General features: G+C 39.7%; 2 protein-coding genes across 2 annotated transcripts; both read right to left on the reverse strand.

Moving 5' to 3' along the window:
* Nucleotides 1-6,014: 6,014 nt before the first annotated feature.
* LOC146073059 (uncharacterized) lies at nucleotides 6,015-7,576 on the reverse strand. Its single transcript, XM_083180237.1, has 6 exons — nucleotides 7,552-7,576; nucleotides 7,376-7,475; nucleotides 6,968-7,093; nucleotides 6,670-6,777; nucleotides 6,263-6,481; nucleotides 6,015-6,061 (listed from the first exon to the last, which is right to left on the reverse strand). Exons 1-6 carry the CDS (start codon nucleotides 7,555-7,557, stop codon nucleotides 6,015-6,017), a joined length of 606 nt encoding a protein of 201 aa, XP_083036363.1. The 5' UTR covers nucleotides 7,558-7,576.
* Nucleotides 7,577-12,095: 4,519 nt separating this feature from the next.
* On the reverse strand, nucleotides 12,096-20,182 carry LOC146072589 (gastrokine-2-like). Its single transcript, XM_083179796.1, has 6 exons — nucleotides 20,095-20,182; nucleotides 18,343-18,396; nucleotides 16,421-16,558; nucleotides 14,918-15,028; nucleotides 13,478-13,616; nucleotides 12,096-12,291 (listed from the first exon to the last, which is right to left on the reverse strand). Exons 1-6 carry the CDS (start codon nucleotides 20,104-20,106, stop codon nucleotides 12,200-12,202), a joined length of 546 nt encoding a protein of 181 aa, XP_083035922.1. The 5' UTR covers nucleotides 20,107-20,182; the 3' UTR covers nucleotides 12,096-12,199.
* Nucleotides 20,183-21,516: the final 1,334 nt, after the last annotated feature.

Below are 21,516 nucleotides of genomic sequence, written 5' to 3' on the forward strand. Positions count from 1 at the left end.
TGTAAAATTATCCGTGAGGTTACGTTTAGTGTAAACGCACTTTTGCGTTTTCTGCAGCATACGGGTTTCAATCTGCCAGTACTTTTTCACACGTACTATACCGGGCTGCCTGGTCACAATTTTTTTCTGATCCTCGCCTTTGGGGTTTAAAGGATAATCTAAGACCAGTTCTTTCAGACTGTCAAAGTTAACGTGCTGCTCATTACAAACATTCAACGTTATACCTTTGACCTTGAGGCTCGTCTTGCCGTTGCTTAGTCTATAGCCGTATGACTTGGGGCCGGCTGAAACAAACTCTGTTATATGCGTACCAGCTGGTAGTTCGCTGGTCAACTCCCCTAGATAATCGCCTAATGGCGGATTCCAGTCACCGGGCCTGCTGACAAAAATTACAGAATCTGTATCGTGATACAGACATCTATCTTGTAATCTATCCAATAGGTTGTACAACTCGACGCGGGCGTGCGCTGTGGTAAATGCTGCTATAAATATATTTGTTGTTGAAGACCTGGTATAGTGGTCTTTGGCGTATTTCCAGTTGACCATAACAGTTTCTGAGTCTATGAAGTCTAAAGCAGACACCTCATAGTGTGGTTGAAAGGCATATTCAAAAAGCTTATCAGGATCTGTCACTAGACAAGTATTGGGCATGTTGCTACGTTGACCAAATTTACCCCATAATGAGTTTAAAAACAATTTAGAAATTTGTCTTTTGGCGGGGTTGACATTTATGTGTTCGTGTCTTAAAGCTATGCCCTCATTTTTTTGATACGCGTCTATGTACTCTTGTTGTTTCACAGAGTCTGTACACCAATCAGGGTAACCAGAAGCCTCCTGTTTATCTCTGAGGTGTGTTTTAATGTAACCTGAAAACAAATCATCAGATCTCTCATCAAAATGCCACACCTCATAGATTTTACACACTTTGTACCCCTTTTCTATAGCAAGATTTATCTCCACTGTGCACCATGTACCGGTTAGGGCGCGGTTTTCTGAGTCATGAACACACGGCTCACACTGTCCAGATTCGGCGCATGTGCGGCACAGCGGAAACATTAACTTGCCATTCATTTTAACCGGTAAAACTGGAAAGAAAAGGCCTCGCGGAGGATTAATTTTTAATTTAACAAAACCGAAATACTTTGTGACATCATCAAAGTCCTTATAAATGATTCGTGGGTGACGTATAGGATATGTTTTGGTCTTGTTGACAAATGGGTATAGGCTAGTAAAGTCAAAATAGTGTATTTTTTCATCGCACTCTGTCTTGTGATAAAGTTTTATGGCGTTAGTGCGGCCGCCATAAAGACCATCACGAGGATCCAAGGGGTCAGGGATTTCCAAACCTTTCAGAAAAACCTGAAGCTCCTCATCAGTCTCCCTCATTTTCTTCCACTCACACCCCCACATCTCCCTTATCTGAAATCCACACCGTTTAAGGAAATGTATCCTTAACTGTGTCTTGTGCCGCAGTTGACCGTAGGTTGTTTTAGTCAGATTGTTTTCATCATCGGCTTTGTAACAGTTGTCACAACCGTGATAAAAACACCCCTGAAATTCATAAGCTGTTGGCACGCCGTTAATCACGGCGTAACCGTCCAGACTGTATCTGCCGACTTTCTTCTCACCACCTTGTAAAGCGTGTCTTATACTCACACCTTCTTTGTGTTCTATGTACATTAACCACTGTATGGCCGGTGTTGAGTAACGCTTCTGGGTCTTGTGATAGTTATCACCCGGTACAAGAGCCAATGTGTTTGCCTGTAAATATTTACAACGATACATAGCCATACAAACCGACGCTAAAGTCGTCAGTTGGAATGGATCAACGTGACGTTTAACGGCTACATCTTTTTTCTCTGCCGCTATTACAAACTCCTGTTCTGTCATGGCTATAACGGCTGATCTGAAAGCTGCGCACCCTTTTTGCAATATTCTGACATCCTCTTTACAATATCGTATTAATTCTTTTTGAAAATTAAACGCCTTGTGTTTGTTTTTTTCGTACCACTCTGTAACATCAGCGGCCTCCTCAGGCATCATGTGTTGTAGGCCAAAATATTCTATTGAGGGCATGCCCCCTATGTAATTTTGGTTATCGGCTGTGTTAAAAAAATGCGGGAAATGACCTTTAACGCCATCAAATCCCATGGCCTTTGGAAATCTGCTCAATTTCATGGGGAGAAAATTGAGAGAGTCTATAAACCTAATCTTCAGATCTTTTATTGTGATACACATTATGTTTCCGCCATTAGAGATGAGGGATACTGTATACCGTTCTTTGATGATCTTGTTCAATACAAAATACGCATCATACCGCCCAGCGTTATGGGCTATGAATGTGTAATGCGCAAATTTTGGTTTCATGAACGTCTTTACAAAATCATCGATACAACCTTTGCCCTTAAACTCCCAGGATTTCTCACCCATTAATGTGAGAGCGTAACAGTAGTTTGGTATATGTATACCTGTCTCCTGCATGCATTCGAAATCAAAAAAGATGTATTTGGTGGTGGGTTCTTCCGCTTTGATGGGCTGTATGTAACACAAATGATCCGCAAACCCATCAATATATGCCTTGCAAGTAGAACACTTTAGCCCCTGACACTCATGAGACCTGCGACGGTAGAGACAACACCTGTCGCAATAAACATGTTCAAGACAGGATATTTTGCGATCTAAAGCTAAGGATTTGTGCTCCTCTAAACATTCACGCGATCTGCAAAACACCCTACAAACCGAACATCTTAATGCGGAAGCCCCATCATCAGCGCACGCTTGTCTGTGACAAGCCTTACAAAAGAAAAGACAATCGTGGCTATTTTTGCGCTCATAAGTTCGATTACAGAAGGAACAGAAAAATCTCGATCCGAGAAATGCGCAGATATTAATCAGGCCATAATAGTGTGAATCGTGATATAATACATACAGGGTATCACCGTAGCGCGAATCTGAAGAATAGTAATGCCAAGAACGATTATTATGATATAATATTGTAATTTTTGTTTTTAAGTGTTTTTCAAAAACAACAACGTCGCTAAAGCTGACTGCTTTATCGATCGATAGTTTCAAATCCTTATGAATTTGAAGCGCCCGATCGTGTATTTCAGCGTCTGTGGCATTACCTTTATCCAGAAGTTTGCAGATCGATGCCGCAAAGCACAAATAATTGTGCGTATTGTTGAAATCATACAGGTGTCTTCTGCGCCTTTCTATAATTAAGCTGTATGGAATGCGTCTAAGGCCGCGACCAGTTAGGGCCCCACCCGCTCTATTTCTAAAAACAGTGATCACTAGAGACAGGATTATATGCAACATAAAAAGCTTGAAATATGCATGCAAATATGCATGAAAAATACTTAAAATATGCATGAAAAGTGTTAAAATATGCTACATTAAATAATAAAAAAAGTAATTTTGAACTTATTTATTTAAAAATCAGCATACAATTAGTTGCAAATAAACCTAAAAAATAGGCCCACAGCATCTGCAGATGTCTAGTGCTGTACACAGGAATTGTTTTCTTCCTGGCTGCTACAGCATACTGCAGCGTCCAGAGCTCTTCTTGCATCAACTACACGGACCCTCATCTCCAGCACCAATGGATCAAATGTCAGCATAGCTGTGAGGGCGGCTCAGTGGAAGGCTTCCTCCCTGCGCCGCATACTCACTGTGACACGGCATTCCCTCCGGGCCGCGTCCTCTGCTGCAGAAGTCTGTCTCTTGGTGTAAAGTCCCAGGCCAGGGGCAGGCAAAGGTTCAGGAGCTTCGTAATGGCATCCACCTCGACTGACTTTTATCAACATATATTGGCAGCTTAGAGCAGTGTCAGACTTAGCGTACATCCAAGGTTCCCCACACTGCGCACATATTGCCCCAGCCTGCACACTCTACCACTACCTGGCCAGCAGCAGCAGGGCAAACCAGTGCTGTAATTCACAGGTGGGACGAGGACGGGGCCTAAAATATGCACCATCATGATTTTAAGTAAAATATGCAATAACCAGTGAGAATGGGCAAAATATGCAAATGCATATGCAAATATGCAAATGCATATAATCCTGTCTCTAGTGATCACAAACCTTAAACCCGTGCCTAATAAGAATTCGGCGTTACTTTGAAGAGTGTTTGTAATTTGATTCAAGAAACTGACAGCGTCTAATGATTCTTGCGGCTTTCGGTGTGAGTAGATGGCGTTGTGTAAACCACCCCCCTCCAATCTTAACTGTACACGATCATTAGGGTCAACACCAACCATGAATTCATCAATCATAACCTGTATAGCGTTGTGTACGGCTTCAACACCCTCTGCAAATGATGTAACTCTTTCCAAATTAACAAATTGAAAATGATTATGATACTCAATAGCTCTGAAATTAGGATGGTGTCGCTCATACCTGTTAACCGCTTCTAAGTACACATCTCGCCGACCTTCACCATCACCGGGTGGCGCACTCCCATCTATGTCATTATGCCTGGGCGTTGCGGGGTGTTCAACATTGTCAGGTGACGCAGCGTCACCCGGTGATGGTTGGTCCGGCGATTTGTCAGCCTGTGCACACGGGGTTGGGGGTGTGCCTCGCACCCTGTGTTGTTTACGCTTTCTCAGCCTGTATATGCATTTTAAAGCCTGTTTTATTTTCGAACGGCGAAATAAGTGTGAGATTTTGCACGGTACATTTGCTTTAATTCTTGGGGCTTTTTTACACACATGTAAATTACGTTTCAACCCATAACCCACCATGCCTAGTCACGGATCCGTTTCAATTATCTCGGCAAAATGATACATGTTCGCTTTAATAAAATCCCTAGTCCTCACGGTCTCTGCTATATGATTTGATGTTACATTCATGTACATTTCTACAAGTTCTTTAATGATCTCTGGCTTCTTTTTTGAACCATAAAGCTCATCTTTTATACGGTTCAACAGGTTATTGACATTTCTACGCATGTACCCTATATGCTCACGCATCCTCCCCATGACCGCGTAGTATTGTATTTCCGCATCTTGTCCTAATTGTTCCACATTCTGACCCCCATCAACTATGTCTGTCGATACCACGGTCGGCGGGGCATCCGCACCGACCGATGCGGTTGCCTCGCCGACCGTGGTAAAAACACTGGGTAGTTTTGTGTAATCATCACCCATTACTTTATCAGGGATTCCGGCTACAGATGTTACAGCCTCATCATCATTCTGTGGTGTATCTGAGACTGACTCTTCACTAGGGGTGATAAAAAATGTTTGCCCATTTAAGTCCTCATCATTAGCGGATAATGTATCTGCAGGCGTGTTACTGACTACGCTTTGCGTTTCTGCAGTATGATGTTCCTGCGTGTCTGAAATCACGATGACATCATCATCCGTCAGCGGCGTGTATCTCTCTCTTGACAGTCGTAAAGTTTTACCAGTCTTCACAGTCTTTGTATTACCGGCAATGTCAATGTCGGATTCAGTAGGTGTTGCAGGTGTTGTAAATGCGTGCGGGTAATCCACATTACTCACGGTTGGCACTGTTTGTAATGCAATTCTTTTTCTCACGGGTCTACCTTCCGAATATTTCAATCTTCTTTTAAGGTCTGATAAATCGGCCTTGTTTTCTTGACCGGCTCGACTTTTTGTAATTCTCCGCTTGCTTGGCTTGAAATCGTCGCGCTCGGTGGCCATGATCTCGGCCCTTGATACATTTTCTTGACGTTGTGGGTCGATCACAGTTTTAGCTGATTCACCCCCATCCATTTCAGCATTGAATGGTTGAGCAACCCCGGCCTCGGCTATCATTTTTGCGAATCGTCGCGGATCCGCTGTAAATAAAAAATAACAACGTTTTAGTTACACATTCGCGGACACTAAGACAACCGCTTTATAACACCTTCAGACCCGCCTCCCAAAACACCCACCCCATCCATGTCGGTTTGCATCTACACAGTCTGTTTAATACCTGTGGTTTCCATTTGTAAAGAACAATGATGAACGCGGTCCTATATAAGAAACTAAATAAATAAACATTACATTACACACCTGAATATTTGCCAGATCTTTCCATCGGCGTGGTTCCTACTGTAATAAAAATCACACCGTTTTAGTTTCACATACGCGGCCACAAAGACAGTCGCTTTATAACAACTTCAGGATCACCTCCCAACCCCCACCTTCCTTGTCGGCTTACGTCTACACAGTCTGTTTAATACCTGTGGTTTCCATTTGTAAAGAACAATGGTAAATGTTGTGCTATATAAGAAACCAAATAAATAAACATACACGGGTATTTGTCAAAGGTTTGCGCCGGCATGGTTCCTTTAAACAATGACCAGAAAGCTTGATCGCTGATCTGGGCTCTTTTTGCTCCTTTAGCCAATGCGCTGTTGGGTTGTTTGGCGTTTGATCCAACACCCGATGTCGGTTCTCTGTATCCGGATGGTCCCGCTTCACACGTATCGGCCCTAGGTACCGTAGGTTCATACCGGCTAGCTATGTCATCTGTAATACATATATTATCAATTAACGACACATTCGCTGACTTGCGAAAAAAAACAACAAAAAAAAACGTCATTTAAGTCATGATAACAACAACTCCTGTGGACACTATTCATGATTTTGCGACGATATGCAACATTTAACACAAAAACACATTATAAAAACATCACTAGCCAATCGTCAAAATTCACCTTGTATAGCCGGGGTCTGGTATAGCTGTTTATAGTGTTTTGCCGATGGTAAATTCCAGAGATCATCCATTATGTGTTCTGCATCAGATTTCGACATAATCGGCGATACTAACAGAGAACAAATAACACATTAATATCACAGGCGGTATAAAAATGAATATAACAGGATATATATATATATATATATATATGAGTGAGAACGTGAGAGTTCGCGCGAGATAGCGTGAGAGAGAGAGAGAGAGACATATTTTTGGAAATAATAATATATCACATTTTTTGACGGCTTATGAACACCTACATTTTTGCGATTCGGACAAATCAGAGTATGCTGCGTATGGGTTTTCGAATGTCGTCAGATCCGGACCGACTGTGAAATCCGAACCATATGATCCAACTTCAGATGCGTCATTTGTGACATCTGAAACTGATTTATGGGATTAACAATTTAATAAAAAAATAATATATACATAAAAAATAAAATAAAAATTAACACAACAATTTTGTAGAACGAAAAATACAATCAACACGTGTAACATTAATACCAATAGGGCGCTTGTCTTAACAGATCCTGTGACTAACACATCTGAGCCTGGTAATAATAATTAACACCAACAGAGTAACATTTATAACCACCGTCAATAGCCCCCCTGTGCCTTAACAAATCATGCCCTAGCAACAACACTGTGTCTTTGATCTGTAAACTTACATGTATTTGTCTGCTCATTTGACGGCTGTTGGAAGCTGGGTAACTCTTGAAAATCTCTGAGACTTATTTTATTTGCATTAATGGTTTTGTATTCCTTTCTCTGTAATAAATAATAATAAGTTGAAATAACAATACAATAAGATATTGTTAAACTATTGTAAATATCATATACACACCTGCATGTTGATGTTTTGTTGATAGCTTAAGTTTAAAGTCAATTTCTACAACAATCACTGTTGATAATAAAAGATAACTATAAGCAAACATAACGAAATTTGCGTGCACAAAATCACATAAAACTATTAACGCTCTCACAAAAAACCTCATCTATGTAAATTTATTACAGGGGTTCCAACAAAGCTACAGCAGCACCCCCATCATATCACATGCGTAGTCAGCAGACAGCACATATAAATGTGATAACTAGCTCATTATTTAAAATCATTATGTATAATACAATGATACAATATTAAAATGAAGCTATTTATAAATATCAAAGCCGTAATACCAAAAAACCACATCTACTGACATTGTATTCTATAGATCATTCAATAAAAATTAATTACAGGTGATCCAACAAAGCTACAGCAGCACCCCCATCATATCACATGCGTAGTCAGCAGACAGCACATATAAATGTGATAACTAGCTCATTATTTAAAATCATTATGTATAATACAATGATGCAATATTAAAATGATGCTATTTTTATATATCAAAGCCGTAATACCGTAATCTGCGATGACTAACATTAACGAACTGTAAATTGTAATAACACAATATACTGTATTTTTAAAAGCAATATGTATAATGTACAGACCACAATACACTAATCACTGCACATGCAAATGGACAGTTAAAGTACCATAGTCTCAATATTTTTCTTTCCTAAATAAATGATTAACTACAAGCAGCCAGTATGCCAGTATGTACTCCCAATACATTACAATACAATGCATGCAGCAACAAACTATATTTAAAAACCCCCACCCTACCACTAAATAAAACATTTTGCTATGTATATTATAAAATATTAAAACTATGCTATTTAGAAATATTGTATATATATATATATATATATATATATATATATATATATATATATATATATTTATTTAGAAAATTAAAATAAACTCACCCCTTCTGGAACAAAATCTTCAAGTATTCTCTGAACAGTGTGTGGACAAAAGTTTCAAGTTCTCTGCCTTCAAAATGTGTGGACTGGTTCCTCATGGAGAACATATATATATACTCAGCAGTCAGTTAGCACATCTGTGTTGCATTTGTTTCATTTGAATATTCATGAGTTGTGTTCCAAAGTTATAGACAGGCATAACAAATATATATATATATATATTTGATTTAAATAATATAGCATATTACCCAAAACACAGCTGTTTTCAGAATATATTGCTTGATAAAATAAAACCAAAATGTGATGTATAAAATCCTTATCCTTATTATTAAATAAATGACAGATATGTTTCAACATCAACAGCATACATAAGACCTATATATACATGTGTATGCTTTTTAATTTAAAATATATACCTTATCCACCACACCTGTGTAATTTGATTGAGATATATATATATATATATATATATATATATATATATATATATATATATATATATATATATCTGATTTAAATAATATAGCATATTATCCATATTTTATTCATCACATAATATAATGATACCATCACATTACACACATATATATATATATATACTGTATATATATATATATATATATATATATATATATATACTTTATATAGATCCTTTATTTATCAGCATTGATAATATTCAGTTAAATATAATATATATAAGTTAATTCTGTAGTCTCTAGCTCCTTGAGATATATATATATATATATATCTGATTTAAATAATATAGCATATTATCCATATTTTATTCATCACATAATATAATGATACCAGCACATTACACACATATATATTTATATATACTGTATATATATATATATATATATATATATATATATACTGTATATAGCTATATATATATATATATATATATATATATATATATATATATATATATATATATATATATATATATATATATATATATATATATATATATATATATATAAATCCTTTATTTATCAGCATTGATAATGTTCAGTTAAATATAATATATATATAAGTTAATTCTGTAGTCTCTAGCTCCGTCTGGAACTTGCTTGCAACTGCAATACATGGCCACTAGATGCCACTCATGCTCTGTTGCAAAGATTTCATGGCCTTTCTTTGTACTGTCTAAACTAATTAAACTGCTAGTCGTGTGAAAATGTTTTTTTCAGAGGTATGAGCTTTCTAATGAATATAATTGTTACCAACCCTGCTGTGCTGTCTACGCTAATTGCGTCATACGTAAATATCAACGTCTTCAAAGACTATGGAATCCGGTGTTTAAAATTACTTTTGAAAATTACAATCATCCGTCATATCTGATGTCTTTCTAAAAGTAACACTATACTTCTCACGCTGTGTGTCTTTAAATTTAAATGCCTACAACATGTCAGGCCCAGACTGAATGGCTCCTGTATCTTTAAATGCATAACAGATGCATACCCAGACCTCTTTGTTATGTACTCTGATATTTCATTTTAAAAGCAAGATGGACCTTAGCTGGTGTGGAAGTTATCGTGTGGAGTATAACTTTTTGTTTTTTATTTTTTGATACATGGTTGGTCAGGCACTTCGTTGTAGCGCTTTTGGATCGTTCTAAGGTAAGTGTTATTATAGTTGGTAATGATATGTCTGTATTATTCGCCGTGAAAGATCTATGAGCGATACCAATTACCCGGCTTTAATACGTTATAATAACAGGCTTTCAGCCGGCTGTTTTGATGATCAGCGTTGCGAGACATCCTACACAAATCAAATTTGATATAAAACAAGATCTACATTTCTACGAATTATATATCTGTTGTATACCATATTTTTCTAACAACTTTTTTAGCATTATGTTTAGAAATTCTTCCAGCTGGTTAAGATATCATTAAGTGACCTTTATAAATTAATTTATACAGCTGTGGTTTTATTTGACATAGACAATATCAGTGTATGAAGTTACAGTATCAAACCAATTATATTTTAATACGGGGGGGGGGGTTAATATTATTTATACCACTTTCATATCAAACGTGATAGCTTTATTACGTTTGATATCAAACTGTATAAATGGGGCGTGGACAAACTGTATAAAAGGGGCGTGGACCTGTCAAAACCAATTAGTTTGAAGAAAAAGTGTGCCTTATCTACTGATATGCGCTATTTTTCCATTCGATTTTGCTTATAGAAGCAAAATCGAATAGAAAATCAAATGGGCATCGAATGGTTTTTCTACATTCAATGCAGATTTGATCCCAATGCGCGTGTAGTCTAAATTGAATAGAAAAATAGTCTTGTCAGGCAAGACTATATAGGGCAGATATGTACTATATAGTCAAATTGAATGCGTATGCATGCGTACCATTTGATTCGATCGGGGATTGGATAGCAAGCAAAATCGCACCGTGTGTACCCACTATTAAGCTGGATACAAACTGGTGCGATCAGCAATCGTTTCAACTTTACTGACGATTTCCCTTGAGCCCCGAATAAGCGATATTGAGCGTACACACACTGCAATCTTGCTAATGTCCAGGGCGGCCTAGGTGGAGTGTGAGCTCCAAGAGCCAAGTGCACCGCTGACCACTTCTCCCCCCTGTGCCTGGGGCCTTGCAGTGCAGGGAGCTCTACCTCCTCCTCATCCTGCTGTTGTCCCCTGCTGCTGCTGCTGGCTGGTGCTACGTAGCGGCAGCAGCAAGAAGCTTTTCACTTCTCCCACCCTCCTCATGACAATTTTAGTAATCCGTGCTTAAAAGGGGTGGATCTTCATGGCAGTGGATGGGCGGAGCTGCACAGGAGTGAAGGGGCAGAGCTACAAGCTACAGGGTTGCAGAAGCAGATCACGAGCTACTACAGATTCAGCTGCCAGTTGGTAGGTACTGTAAGTGTCTGAGTGTGTGTGTGTGTGTGTGTATATTAAGTGTGTCAATGTGTCCTACTCCTGTGTGCATTATCTGCGTAAGCGCACTACTTCTGTAGGCATTATGTGCAAGCAGCACTCCTACTGTGGTCATTTTGTGTGTAAGCAGTGCTACTCCTGTGGGCATTATGTGCGTAAGGGTATTTACACCTGTGGGCATTATGTGTAAGTGGTGTTCCTACTATTGTGTGGCATAATGTCTAGAGGGCATAACAGTGTGTGACATAAAGTGAAATAAGCATTACGGTGTGTGGCACAATATGTATGGGCATTACGGTGTGTGGCATAGTATATAAGGGGGATTATGGTGTGTGCCATAATGTGTAATGGGCATTAGGGTGTGTGGCATAATATGTAAGGGGCATTTCCGTGTGTGGCATAATTTGGTGTGTTGCATAATGTGTAAGGGGCATTACTATATGAAGGAAAAAGGACAAGGGTAGGGGCAGAAACTTTACCATGCTCCAGGCACCATGTTCCTAGCTACACTTCTGGGCATCCTGATCGCCCATTCTGTACATTGAATCTATATTTCTAGAAAAAACAGTGATTGCACACTGAACATGACGATTGACTGTATATGTCTTTATTGATCTGGAGTAATATCTGATGTTTCACAGACAGTGTTACTGTCCAGTACAGGTTACTGGCTTTAGAAACATTTTGATTGCAGCAGACACAGTACAATCTGCGTATTCATTGTATTAGGATGAAGTTGGAAGTGTGGACAGCTCCGGAATGTCTGCAAATGCTGAACAGCTTAGAAGAGGTGGAAACCTGCGCAGAGCCCGACATGGATGAAGAGCAAGTGGATCCCAGCACAGCCTTCAGCTCCTACTCCTTCCCTTGGGGCTGTAGAAAGAAGTATTATTAATTCACAGATCAGGTTTACTATTGCAATGTAATTGAGCATGAATACCTGACTATAGCCTATTACAGTATGTACTGTACCTGATAGATCTATATACTGTATAGGTTGTTGCCTAATAAGAGCATGTGAGCTTCTTTTTTAATTATTCCAAGAGATCTCTCCCAGTGTCCCCTGTATGCATGAGCATAAGGACTCCCTGATCTTATCGAATAGCTATCCTATGTGAATTTAATTGTATTTGTAAATGCATGCGGCTTTACTAAATGCAGCTATGTGTGTGATTAATGGTGGGATGGATCACATTCAAAATGTGACGCTTGATAATTTCAGTCATACACCAATGGTTGTGTCTAGATCCACTGACGTTAAGTGAGGGCAGAAGTTGTTAGATGCCTTCACAGCCTTTTTGTATGTTATCTGTAATTAAGTCATAGTTGCCTAGCCTCCTGCATTCTGCAGGAGACTCCCTGAAATAGCAGCAATCTCCCTCTCTCCCTCATTAGTCTAGCAATCTCCCTCATTTCACCTAGCCCACATTACAATGTTACATTTTTGGGAAAAAAAAGGAATGAGAGACAGATACATTTACATTGAATCATCAGCACCATTTCCCAGCACTTTGGGGCTCATCTACATTTGTATATAATTAATTTAAAAAGATTCCTCTCAGATGTAGCAGTACACACCCACGCTTCTAGGTACCACGTTCACAATCTCTTTTCACAATCTTTCCATATATGGAACTAGAGACACCCTTTGGGAGGAGGATGACACACACCCTCAATGGGGCGCTGTGGAAAATTTTTACTACCAACTATAAACTACCTGAAACTAGTTTTCAAAAGTAGGCAAGCATGAATTAAGTAGATGCAGGTGCTTTTCTTTTATTTCAGCTTCATTGTACGCTCGCGGGCTCTCTTCGCTCACCACACTTCGTGCACGATGGCTCCTTCCGCTTGTCTCAGATTTATATCCCCCCTCCAGGTATACTTGGACCCAGTGCATGATGGGAAAAGTCAAGAAACAGAAGTGGTTCTAGCTGCTACTATACACCAATATATCAGCAGCATCTTCCTCTGCAATACTCAATATGCTGTGTATAGTTGGATGCTGTATTCTGAGAAAATTCAATACGTTTGCAAGCTGTGTAAAGGAGTGTCTACTTACTGGCATACTCGCGAGCCCAGTAGGTTGGAATTCCCCAGCACAGACCTTGCACGGCGTTACCAAACTGAGCGAGGTTGTTCACCTGCTGGTTACTGACATAGTAGTGCTTGCGCAGGTCCTCTATGTCCTTCTGTCTGTCCTACAATGGGTAAAGATGACAGATTATGATCATTAGTGTCTCTTTTATTTAGCCATAGGAGGTTATTATGTGTTTCAGAGCTTAAACTTTAAACCCATTTCATATACCCAACTTTTCATTTAAGATCAGTTACACCTATAACTTATCTTAAATGAAAAGTTGGGTATATGAAATGGGTTTTCAGATAAGGTGCCTTTGAAAACATAAACTTGCCAATGTCTGTGCTGTGCTGCTGAGGACTTTGCTACTTCCAATACTACAACGTTATTCTGACAGAGGCGGGGCTATCGGCACTGTACAGAGTGTCTTCTGAAAAGTTAGGGCAGCTGTACAGGCTGCATGATCTCTGCCCCAAGCTGTGGACAGCTCTGCTTCAGTGACACTGATTGTTGGGTGCCATTCCAGGCCAAATACAGGATAGCAACAGTGCTGCCCTCAGGGACCTGCACCCTGGTCATCACTTCTGCCCACACACCCCTTCCTATGACCCTGCAGGGACCATAATACAGACTTTAATGCAGTAAATAAAGCTCTGCCTTCCCAAGCAGTTGGGTGAGGCAGGAGAGTCATTTACCTCACTGCGGGCCAGATGCACTAAGCTTAAAAAGTGATAAAATGGAGAGTGATAAACAACCAGACAATCAGCTCCTGCCTGACATTTTTCAAACACAGTCTGTGACATGGAGGGTAGGAGCTGATTGGCTGGTTGTTTATCATTCTCCATTTTATCACTTTTGAAGCTTAGTGAATCTGGCCCTCAATGTTCCTGTTTCCTAGCAGAACTTTGCACAGTCACCATTTCCTTCAAGATTATTACATTCATCGTCTACTGAGAATATAATTGGCTACCGGTTGCTCTATCCCACTTCAGTACTGAGTCACCATTTCCTTCAAGATTATTACATTCATCGTCTACTGAGAATATAATTGGCTACCGGTTGCTCTATCCCACTTCAGTACTGGGGCACACATTGTTATAGACACAGTGGACTATATAAAGGTGCTATGAACCTATTCATACAGTATACACTTTCACATGGCCAGTCAGTCAGGAGCACCTGAAGCTGGTTATTGGGATCACAAATGTGCTAAACAATTATACACTATTGGATGTATGCACCTGTGTAAAGCACCTATGTTAAAGTTGTGTGTTTGTGTAAGATATTGTGCTGTATCAGGGCATAGTATTCACTCGCTGTGTCTATAAAGTGCACTTTCTTCTGCTCTAGTCTTCCTATGCAGAATCTGACGATGGTGATACTAAATCATGTACCATACTTGTTATACATACAGACACTTACCCTCTTGGTGTGAATTAGCTCCTCCAAACGTCCAAGTCCTGGGAAGGTGGCGATATCCATGTGTGCCACAATACAGATGCCCCTGTACGGCATGTGGTAGGCAACAATGTTCTGGGAGAACACAAGGAGGTTTGTCAGTAAGAGATTGCAAATGTCCTATTTAGAACATGATCTTGAATTTTTTATAAAATCATCTCCTTCCTGTCCCACTGCAGATCACTCTCCTAATACATCTTTAATGAAGTGTGCTGATATGATCGGACCAGGGGTACTGGGGGGGGGGGGGGGGGGGGTACAGTATCTGAGATACTGTAGATACCCAGGAGTGTAGTATCATGGGGGAGGGACTTTGGGGAAGAGTACCTGTGCACTAGCACCACTTTGTTGATATATGTCAACAATCAAAGAAGAAACAATGTAATTTATCCACAATTATTGAATGTGTAAGTGCCTTAGCGCTGGTGAGTGAAGTGGAGGTGCTCCCCTGACAGTAGATATTAGTATGAGGTAGAGGAAAAAGAAGCACTCTCTTTTTTGGGGGGCGCACTTTATAAAACTTAACGTTTTATTATTCATTTTTAAAACATATTTAATAATTAGATAATTGCAGAAACACATATATGACATACACAGGACACATACAAACATATCAATTGAATGATACTTATGAATACATTAGTTCTTTGATCATTCAACAGATAATACATTTTTTGAACTAATCAAATAATCTTAAATTGTCAAGGACTGTCACTCAGACAGTGATCACATACAAGATAAATGTGTGGTGAACCGGGAATATTCTATATTGAAATCTTTTTATAAAGATTGTACATAGGCTAATAGTGTGTACAGAATTCTGTGAGAAAAAACAGTATTTGGTATAATTTTCTCTCCAAAAGAACGGTATATAATTTCAGCTTATAATGATGACTATGGTGCCATCTAGTAGAGAAACACTAGAGAAAAAAAGAAGAAATATCTTTAGATCAGTTAAGGAAGAAGAATAGGAAAAAAGGAGTAATCAAGATTGTGGTAGTATATCTCTGCAGTGTGCTTGATACATGGTAACTGCTGCTGATTGTTAATTAAAAACAAACAAACAAAATATATATATATATATATATATATATATATATATATATATATATATATTAGGAATTATATATATAATTTAGTGTTACTTACACTCACTTACAGTCTTTGACATACATATTATTGAAAAAAATGCTTTTACTTGCTTTATATTTATTGGAGGAATACACAATGTTGGCATTAACAAATTATGTAAAACAATGCAAGTGGTTGAAAAGCATGTTTAGTTTTTGAATTCCGGCAATGGGCTGTTTTCTCATGTAGTAAATATTATGGGTCAGTTTTCCTTTAATATTGCAATTTAGAGTTCATTTAGAGTGCCCGCTGACACTGAACCAGACTTTACAAAGGTGTGGAATTGTGTTTTCCTACTGTATTTAATTCTAAAGTGAAAGCAAGTTTATCACCTACCTGGCTGTAATCAAAGACTGCATTGGATGTTTGTCGTCCAGAGTAGACATTAAACACAGCGATTTTGACTTGCTGATTAATATTCACAGTGTGGTAAACGGTCTCTCCATTGTATCCTGTGTTCATGTATTGGAATGCCTGTAAGACACAAATGTAACACTGTGTCAGATGCAAGCAGTTTATTAAATGCGGTCCTTACTAAATCAAGCCATAAATGTTATTTTATTGTGAAGACTGGACTGTCTGTATGTTGTAGGCACTGCCTATATTTATTGGATGTGCTGTTTTCCAGGATTTGGTATGGAATCCCGGTGGTCAAAATCCCGACCGCCGGAATCACGACAAGGGGGGACGTGGATCGCCACCCTTGCGGGCTCGTTGCGCTCACCACCCAGCGGGCCTGGTGCCTCGCTATGCTCGGCACGCTCATTTATTCTCCCTCTATGGGTGTCGTGGACACCTACGGAGGGAGAAAGTTTCGGGATTTCAGCGGTCAGGATATTGACCGCCGGGATTCCGACCGCCGGGAAATTGACCGCATCCCGTTTTCCATACCATTATATCAATAATTGAAATATTGCAATAACCAGATACTCAATTAATCAAATGTGTTTAATTAAAGAAAAATTATGAACAAAAATTCTACACTAAAACAACAGCAGCATGCGATGGGTCAGTGCACACCAGCACAGATGAGAAGACCCTGTGTGTGATAATGTGCTGTTGTCTTTCTCAGTAAGGAGTCCTGAACAGCTACAGCGCAAATCCCAGTGATTACAGCAAATTACTGCCCTTGCAAAGAACCTTCTGGCACCCTAGCAGAATCTGGGAGATTAGAAGTACAACGATGGCCAGCAGGAGACTTATGACTGGAATGGGAGTGTCCCTCAGGATGGGGGAGGGTAAACAACTATGATGTACATTCAGGGTCTGATTGCACACAAATCGGACACAGATGCTGCTGTACTGCAGTCACAGAAATAAATGCATATATACTCCTATTCACCTGTATTCAGAGTTGGATGTGTAGTTGCATGTCCCCAGGGGCCAGGCTATAAGTAGGGGCATGCGAGCAGAGCTGCCATAGGGCTGTGTGGGCTTCACCTTCACTGCCCCATGAATCCTACATTTTGCAAGCTCAGCAGGATCTCTAGCCCCACCTCCTTTGTGATGTAATCAACTCGCCAGCCCTGTCTCCTTTGTACTTCCATTGGCCGGGAGCGGGGATGGCATTGTCCGCATTGCAGTCCTCCTACGGCTCTGCATGCTGTTATTGATCTACATGCTGAAGAATCTGTCATCACTATCATCATGCAATTGCGTCAGCTTCCCCATAGCTAATGCAAGGGATTGGCCTACAATCAGAGACAGATCTCTGCATACTAACATTTCTGCATAACCCACATCCAACTTAACCGAACACCCTGATGCGTCCCAGTTACACCCATATAGTCACCAATAAGATATGAATGAGATGTGCACCACCTTGGATCGCTCATGGATTTGTGCGCCTGGCTCATGCGCTTGCACTGGTGCAAAAATCTGCAAAGTGGACTTTTGTGCAACTCTGAATTAGTCCCTCAGAGCCTGATTCAGCCCCGGACGCACGTCAGATTTGGTCACAGTGAACCAGAGAAACTAGCAGTGATGTCATATTACATTAATGCCTTCTGCAGCTATTGCATATTGGTGCTATGTAAAAAGACGCAGCCGTGTGAAGATTTGCGCTCATCTCTGACTTGCCCTAAGTGTGCAATCGCATCTGACTCTAATTGAGTCCCAATACTACTAATAAATAAGTACATAATTGTTAAAGCAAATAAAATATAATTTCACTATAGTATTTCATATGTTAATGCTCATAGCCTTGTCTTGTACATGTAATCACATATTAAACAATAATAATGTCTGCAACCTCTTACCTCATCTGCCTTTAATGGATTTATGAAGACGGCCAAAACACCCAAGAGCAGCAGCTGCAAAATGAAGCAATTAAAGAAACCGTTGAATTAAAGTGGTTTCTCTAGATAAGCAATAATATTCACCAATACATACTGGCAGCTCTTCGTACCTTAGTAGATGATAAGAAATCTGAGCTTGCATAGGCTGGATGGGGAACTGATTTTTAGCGCTTGCGCAGTTATGTGCATGTGCAGATGCTTGGTGCAAGCAGGCACAGTGAACTGCATGTTCGCCATCCCGCTCGCACCTAGCAGTGCGGGGTGGGGCAGCGGTGAGGGGCACAGCTCATGGGAACGCCCAGCATTTCATGGACGTTCACATGGTAATGGCCCGGTGACACAGGGTGCGGACAGCTGACGTCAAAATATGTCAGCTGCCCGCCCGCTTCCTGCACAGGGCGCTTGGAGATCTGAGACACCACAGAGGAGTCCCAGATCTGTGAGTGCTGGAGAAATCATTTGATGGTCGCCATCCATTGAAAGATTTCTCCCCCGCAACCAAGACTGCTAATAAATTATTATGCAAATCCTCCATTCACAGACATGTGGGGAATTGCGGCATATGAGGGGGGTGCGGGTGCCCTGTGCCGGCAGCGCCGGGTGGACTCGCAAGGCTGTGAAATTCACAGCCTTGCGAGTCAACCAGAATAAGGTTCATTATGTGCCCTTCTCTCTTTCTTTGAGCTAATTGGGGGACCCTTCTTCAATTAGTTTCATTCCATTTACAATATTTACTGTGTATAAGCCCATTTTTCATATTAAGCTAATTGCACATCTGCTGGATGTGCTGCTTTTCTCTACTTTGCATGGAATGCTGGGAATTACAAACTGTCAGCCAATCAGGGGGCAAGGAGCAGAGATTCTCAACCGGATTCTCTCCACTTGTTCTGGAAACCCCAAGGGCCAGGTTTTTAAAGCTGTACCACTGACTTATTCACAAAACTTTCCATTTAAAAAAAAATGTTTCATATTAAAGGGAGTGTCTATCTTCAGAAAACGTAGATATAGTCTGTAGGAAGGCCAGGCACATGAAACATACTTCTAGCAAAACTTCCACAACTCTACTGAAGAAAATATGGCTGAGTCTATAATATAAACACCCATGTTTTCATCAGTAGAGTTGTTTTACTCCATTACCCTTCGATATGGCATACATTGGATCCTTTGAAAACAATCAAATTCAATACATAGAGCACACAAGAGCCCTGTCATATCCAGCAGAGATACAAGTAAATATAAAGAAGGGTGAAAGACACAAAGTGAAGATAAAAATATGTAGTTATTAAGGGCCAGATGTATCCAGCTTCAAAAAGTGATAAAGTGGAGAGTGATAAACAACCAGCCAATCAGATCGAACGTGTCATTTTTCAAACCCACCCTGTAACATGACAGGTAAGAGCTGATTGGCTGGCTGCTTATTACTCTCCATTTTATCACTTTGAAGCTTGATACATCTGGCCCCAAGTTGGATTAAGAAACACATCTAGTAAAAGCTAATACATTTAGTTTTTTTCCTAAAAGTTGAATGAAAGCAATACATACTAGTCATCTGAAGGCAGAACCTTTTTAAATAGGGTTTGTGGTTAATTGACAATAAAACCTGAGCCTATACTCAGTTTATGCTATTATTATCAACATTATTATTCTAACCAAATGACAGGAAAACATTCTGAATGCAGTATACACGCACATATAATGCCAGAAGCCACTCACCATTGCGCCCATCTTGAGGGTACTGTATATGAGCGATCTGAGGGGTGTGAAGCCGTGCTCTGCTACTTATATGTTCCAGCTAGAACCAATGAACAATGGTATGTGATAAGGCTGTTCCAATCGCTGATACACCAGAGTAAACCATACAGTACGTGTGGGTGATGCATGTTTGTCAAATAGGATCGGTTTAATATTCCACTCTTGTGACCCTTTCCCTTAAGAGACTCTCATCTGAAAAACGAGGCAAAAACCAAACAAACTGCAAACAGAGCAAGGGCGTGGATACAACATGTACAATTAGTGTTTAATTAAAGAGAAGAAAATGTGTTACGGAGAATGAAGACGGTAATAGCCCAAAAAGTAAAGATATGAATCACAAGTCAGAACTGCAAATTCATAAATAATTATTCTCTATCAATATTGGTTTAACCTGGCACATCTAGCGACATATTGTAGTAGCCATATGTGTTTGGGAGAACTGCCAAGAACCAACAGATCAATGTAAGTACCCCCATATGTGGTAGTACTATAGGCAGGGGTGAGTGCTTATTGTTCATCAAATCATTTACAGTATGAAGACACAGGTCTTCTCTATCACATTTAGGTAGGGCCAGTGCAATTTGTGGCTATTTTGCATTTCCTCTGCACATGGTAATAATTATAATAATAATAATATTACAGCAGGAAGACAGCAAACCAAAAAACTGTGAACTTAGGGCCTGATTCAGATCCTCTCCTCCGAGCGATTATCAGATGACCGGTACGCATGTGAGCGAAGGCTGTTAGGTGCATATCCTAAAAGATAGCCCACCTCACCCATTCCTTACTGGGGTATTCGGCTTTCCCATTTCCTGCACAGTTTTTGAAACAAAAGGATATACTGCGACTTTTGCGTCACGCTGTATACAAAAGAAAACTAAAAAGAACAAACCTTTTTATTCATCACAATGACCTATAATATTTACCTTATGTAGGAAATACAATCTTTTTTTTTACAGGGAAATTTACTAAGCTAACTTCGTAAAAAAATAGATGTATTCGTATACAAAAATACACCTATTTTCAGGATTTACTATCCCGTAAATGCGTATCCATGGCGCATTCGTATTTGTATTTACAAATACGAATGTATAGACCAGGGGTGGGGAACCTTTTTTGTGCCAAGAGCCAATTGAATGGTGGAAAAATATGTAAAAAATTTCTCTTACAAATTGTCCTGCTGCAGCCGTTCCACGCTCCGGCGGCTGCCGCTTAATAGGACTGACAGTGTCCGGCTGCTGTTAATTAACCCCTTCCTGACACAGCCAGTTTTTGCCTTCCTGACAGAGCCCTTTTTTTCAAATCTGACATGTATCACTTAAGTGGGGATAACTTTTTTTTGCTTTTACTTATCCCAGTGATTTTGAGTTTGTTTTCTCGTGA

The sequence above is a fragment of the Crinia signifera genome, chromosome 4 (genome assembly GCF_055691185.1).
Source record: "Crinia signifera chromosome 4, ASM5569118v1, whole genome shotgun sequence".
In the NCBI taxonomy this organism is placed as follows: Eukaryota; Metazoa; Chordata; class Amphibia; order Anura; family Myobatrachidae; genus Crinia; species Crinia signifera.

Bases quoted from the DNA above. Each gene is read 5' to 3' on its own strand.
- LOC146073059 (XM_083180237.1), bottom strand. The intron at 7,094-7,375 runs GTAAGTTTACAG...CCCATAAATCAG, and splicing joins AAATGAGCAGACAAATACAT to TTTCAGATGTCACAAATGAC. The intron at 6,062-6,262 runs GTATGTTTATTT...TTTTTATTACAG, and splicing joins AACCTTTGACAAATACCCGT to TAGGAACCACGCCGATGGAA.
- LOC146072589 (XM_083179796.1), bottom strand. The intron at 16,559-18,342 runs GTAAGAGGTTGC...TGTGTCTTACAG, and splicing joins ATCCATTAAAGGCAGATGAG to GCATTCCAATACATGAACAC. The intron at 12,292-13,477 runs GTAAGTAGACAC...TTCTTTCTACAG, and splicing joins CTGGGCTCGCGAGTATGCCA to CCCCAAGGGAAGGAGTAGGA.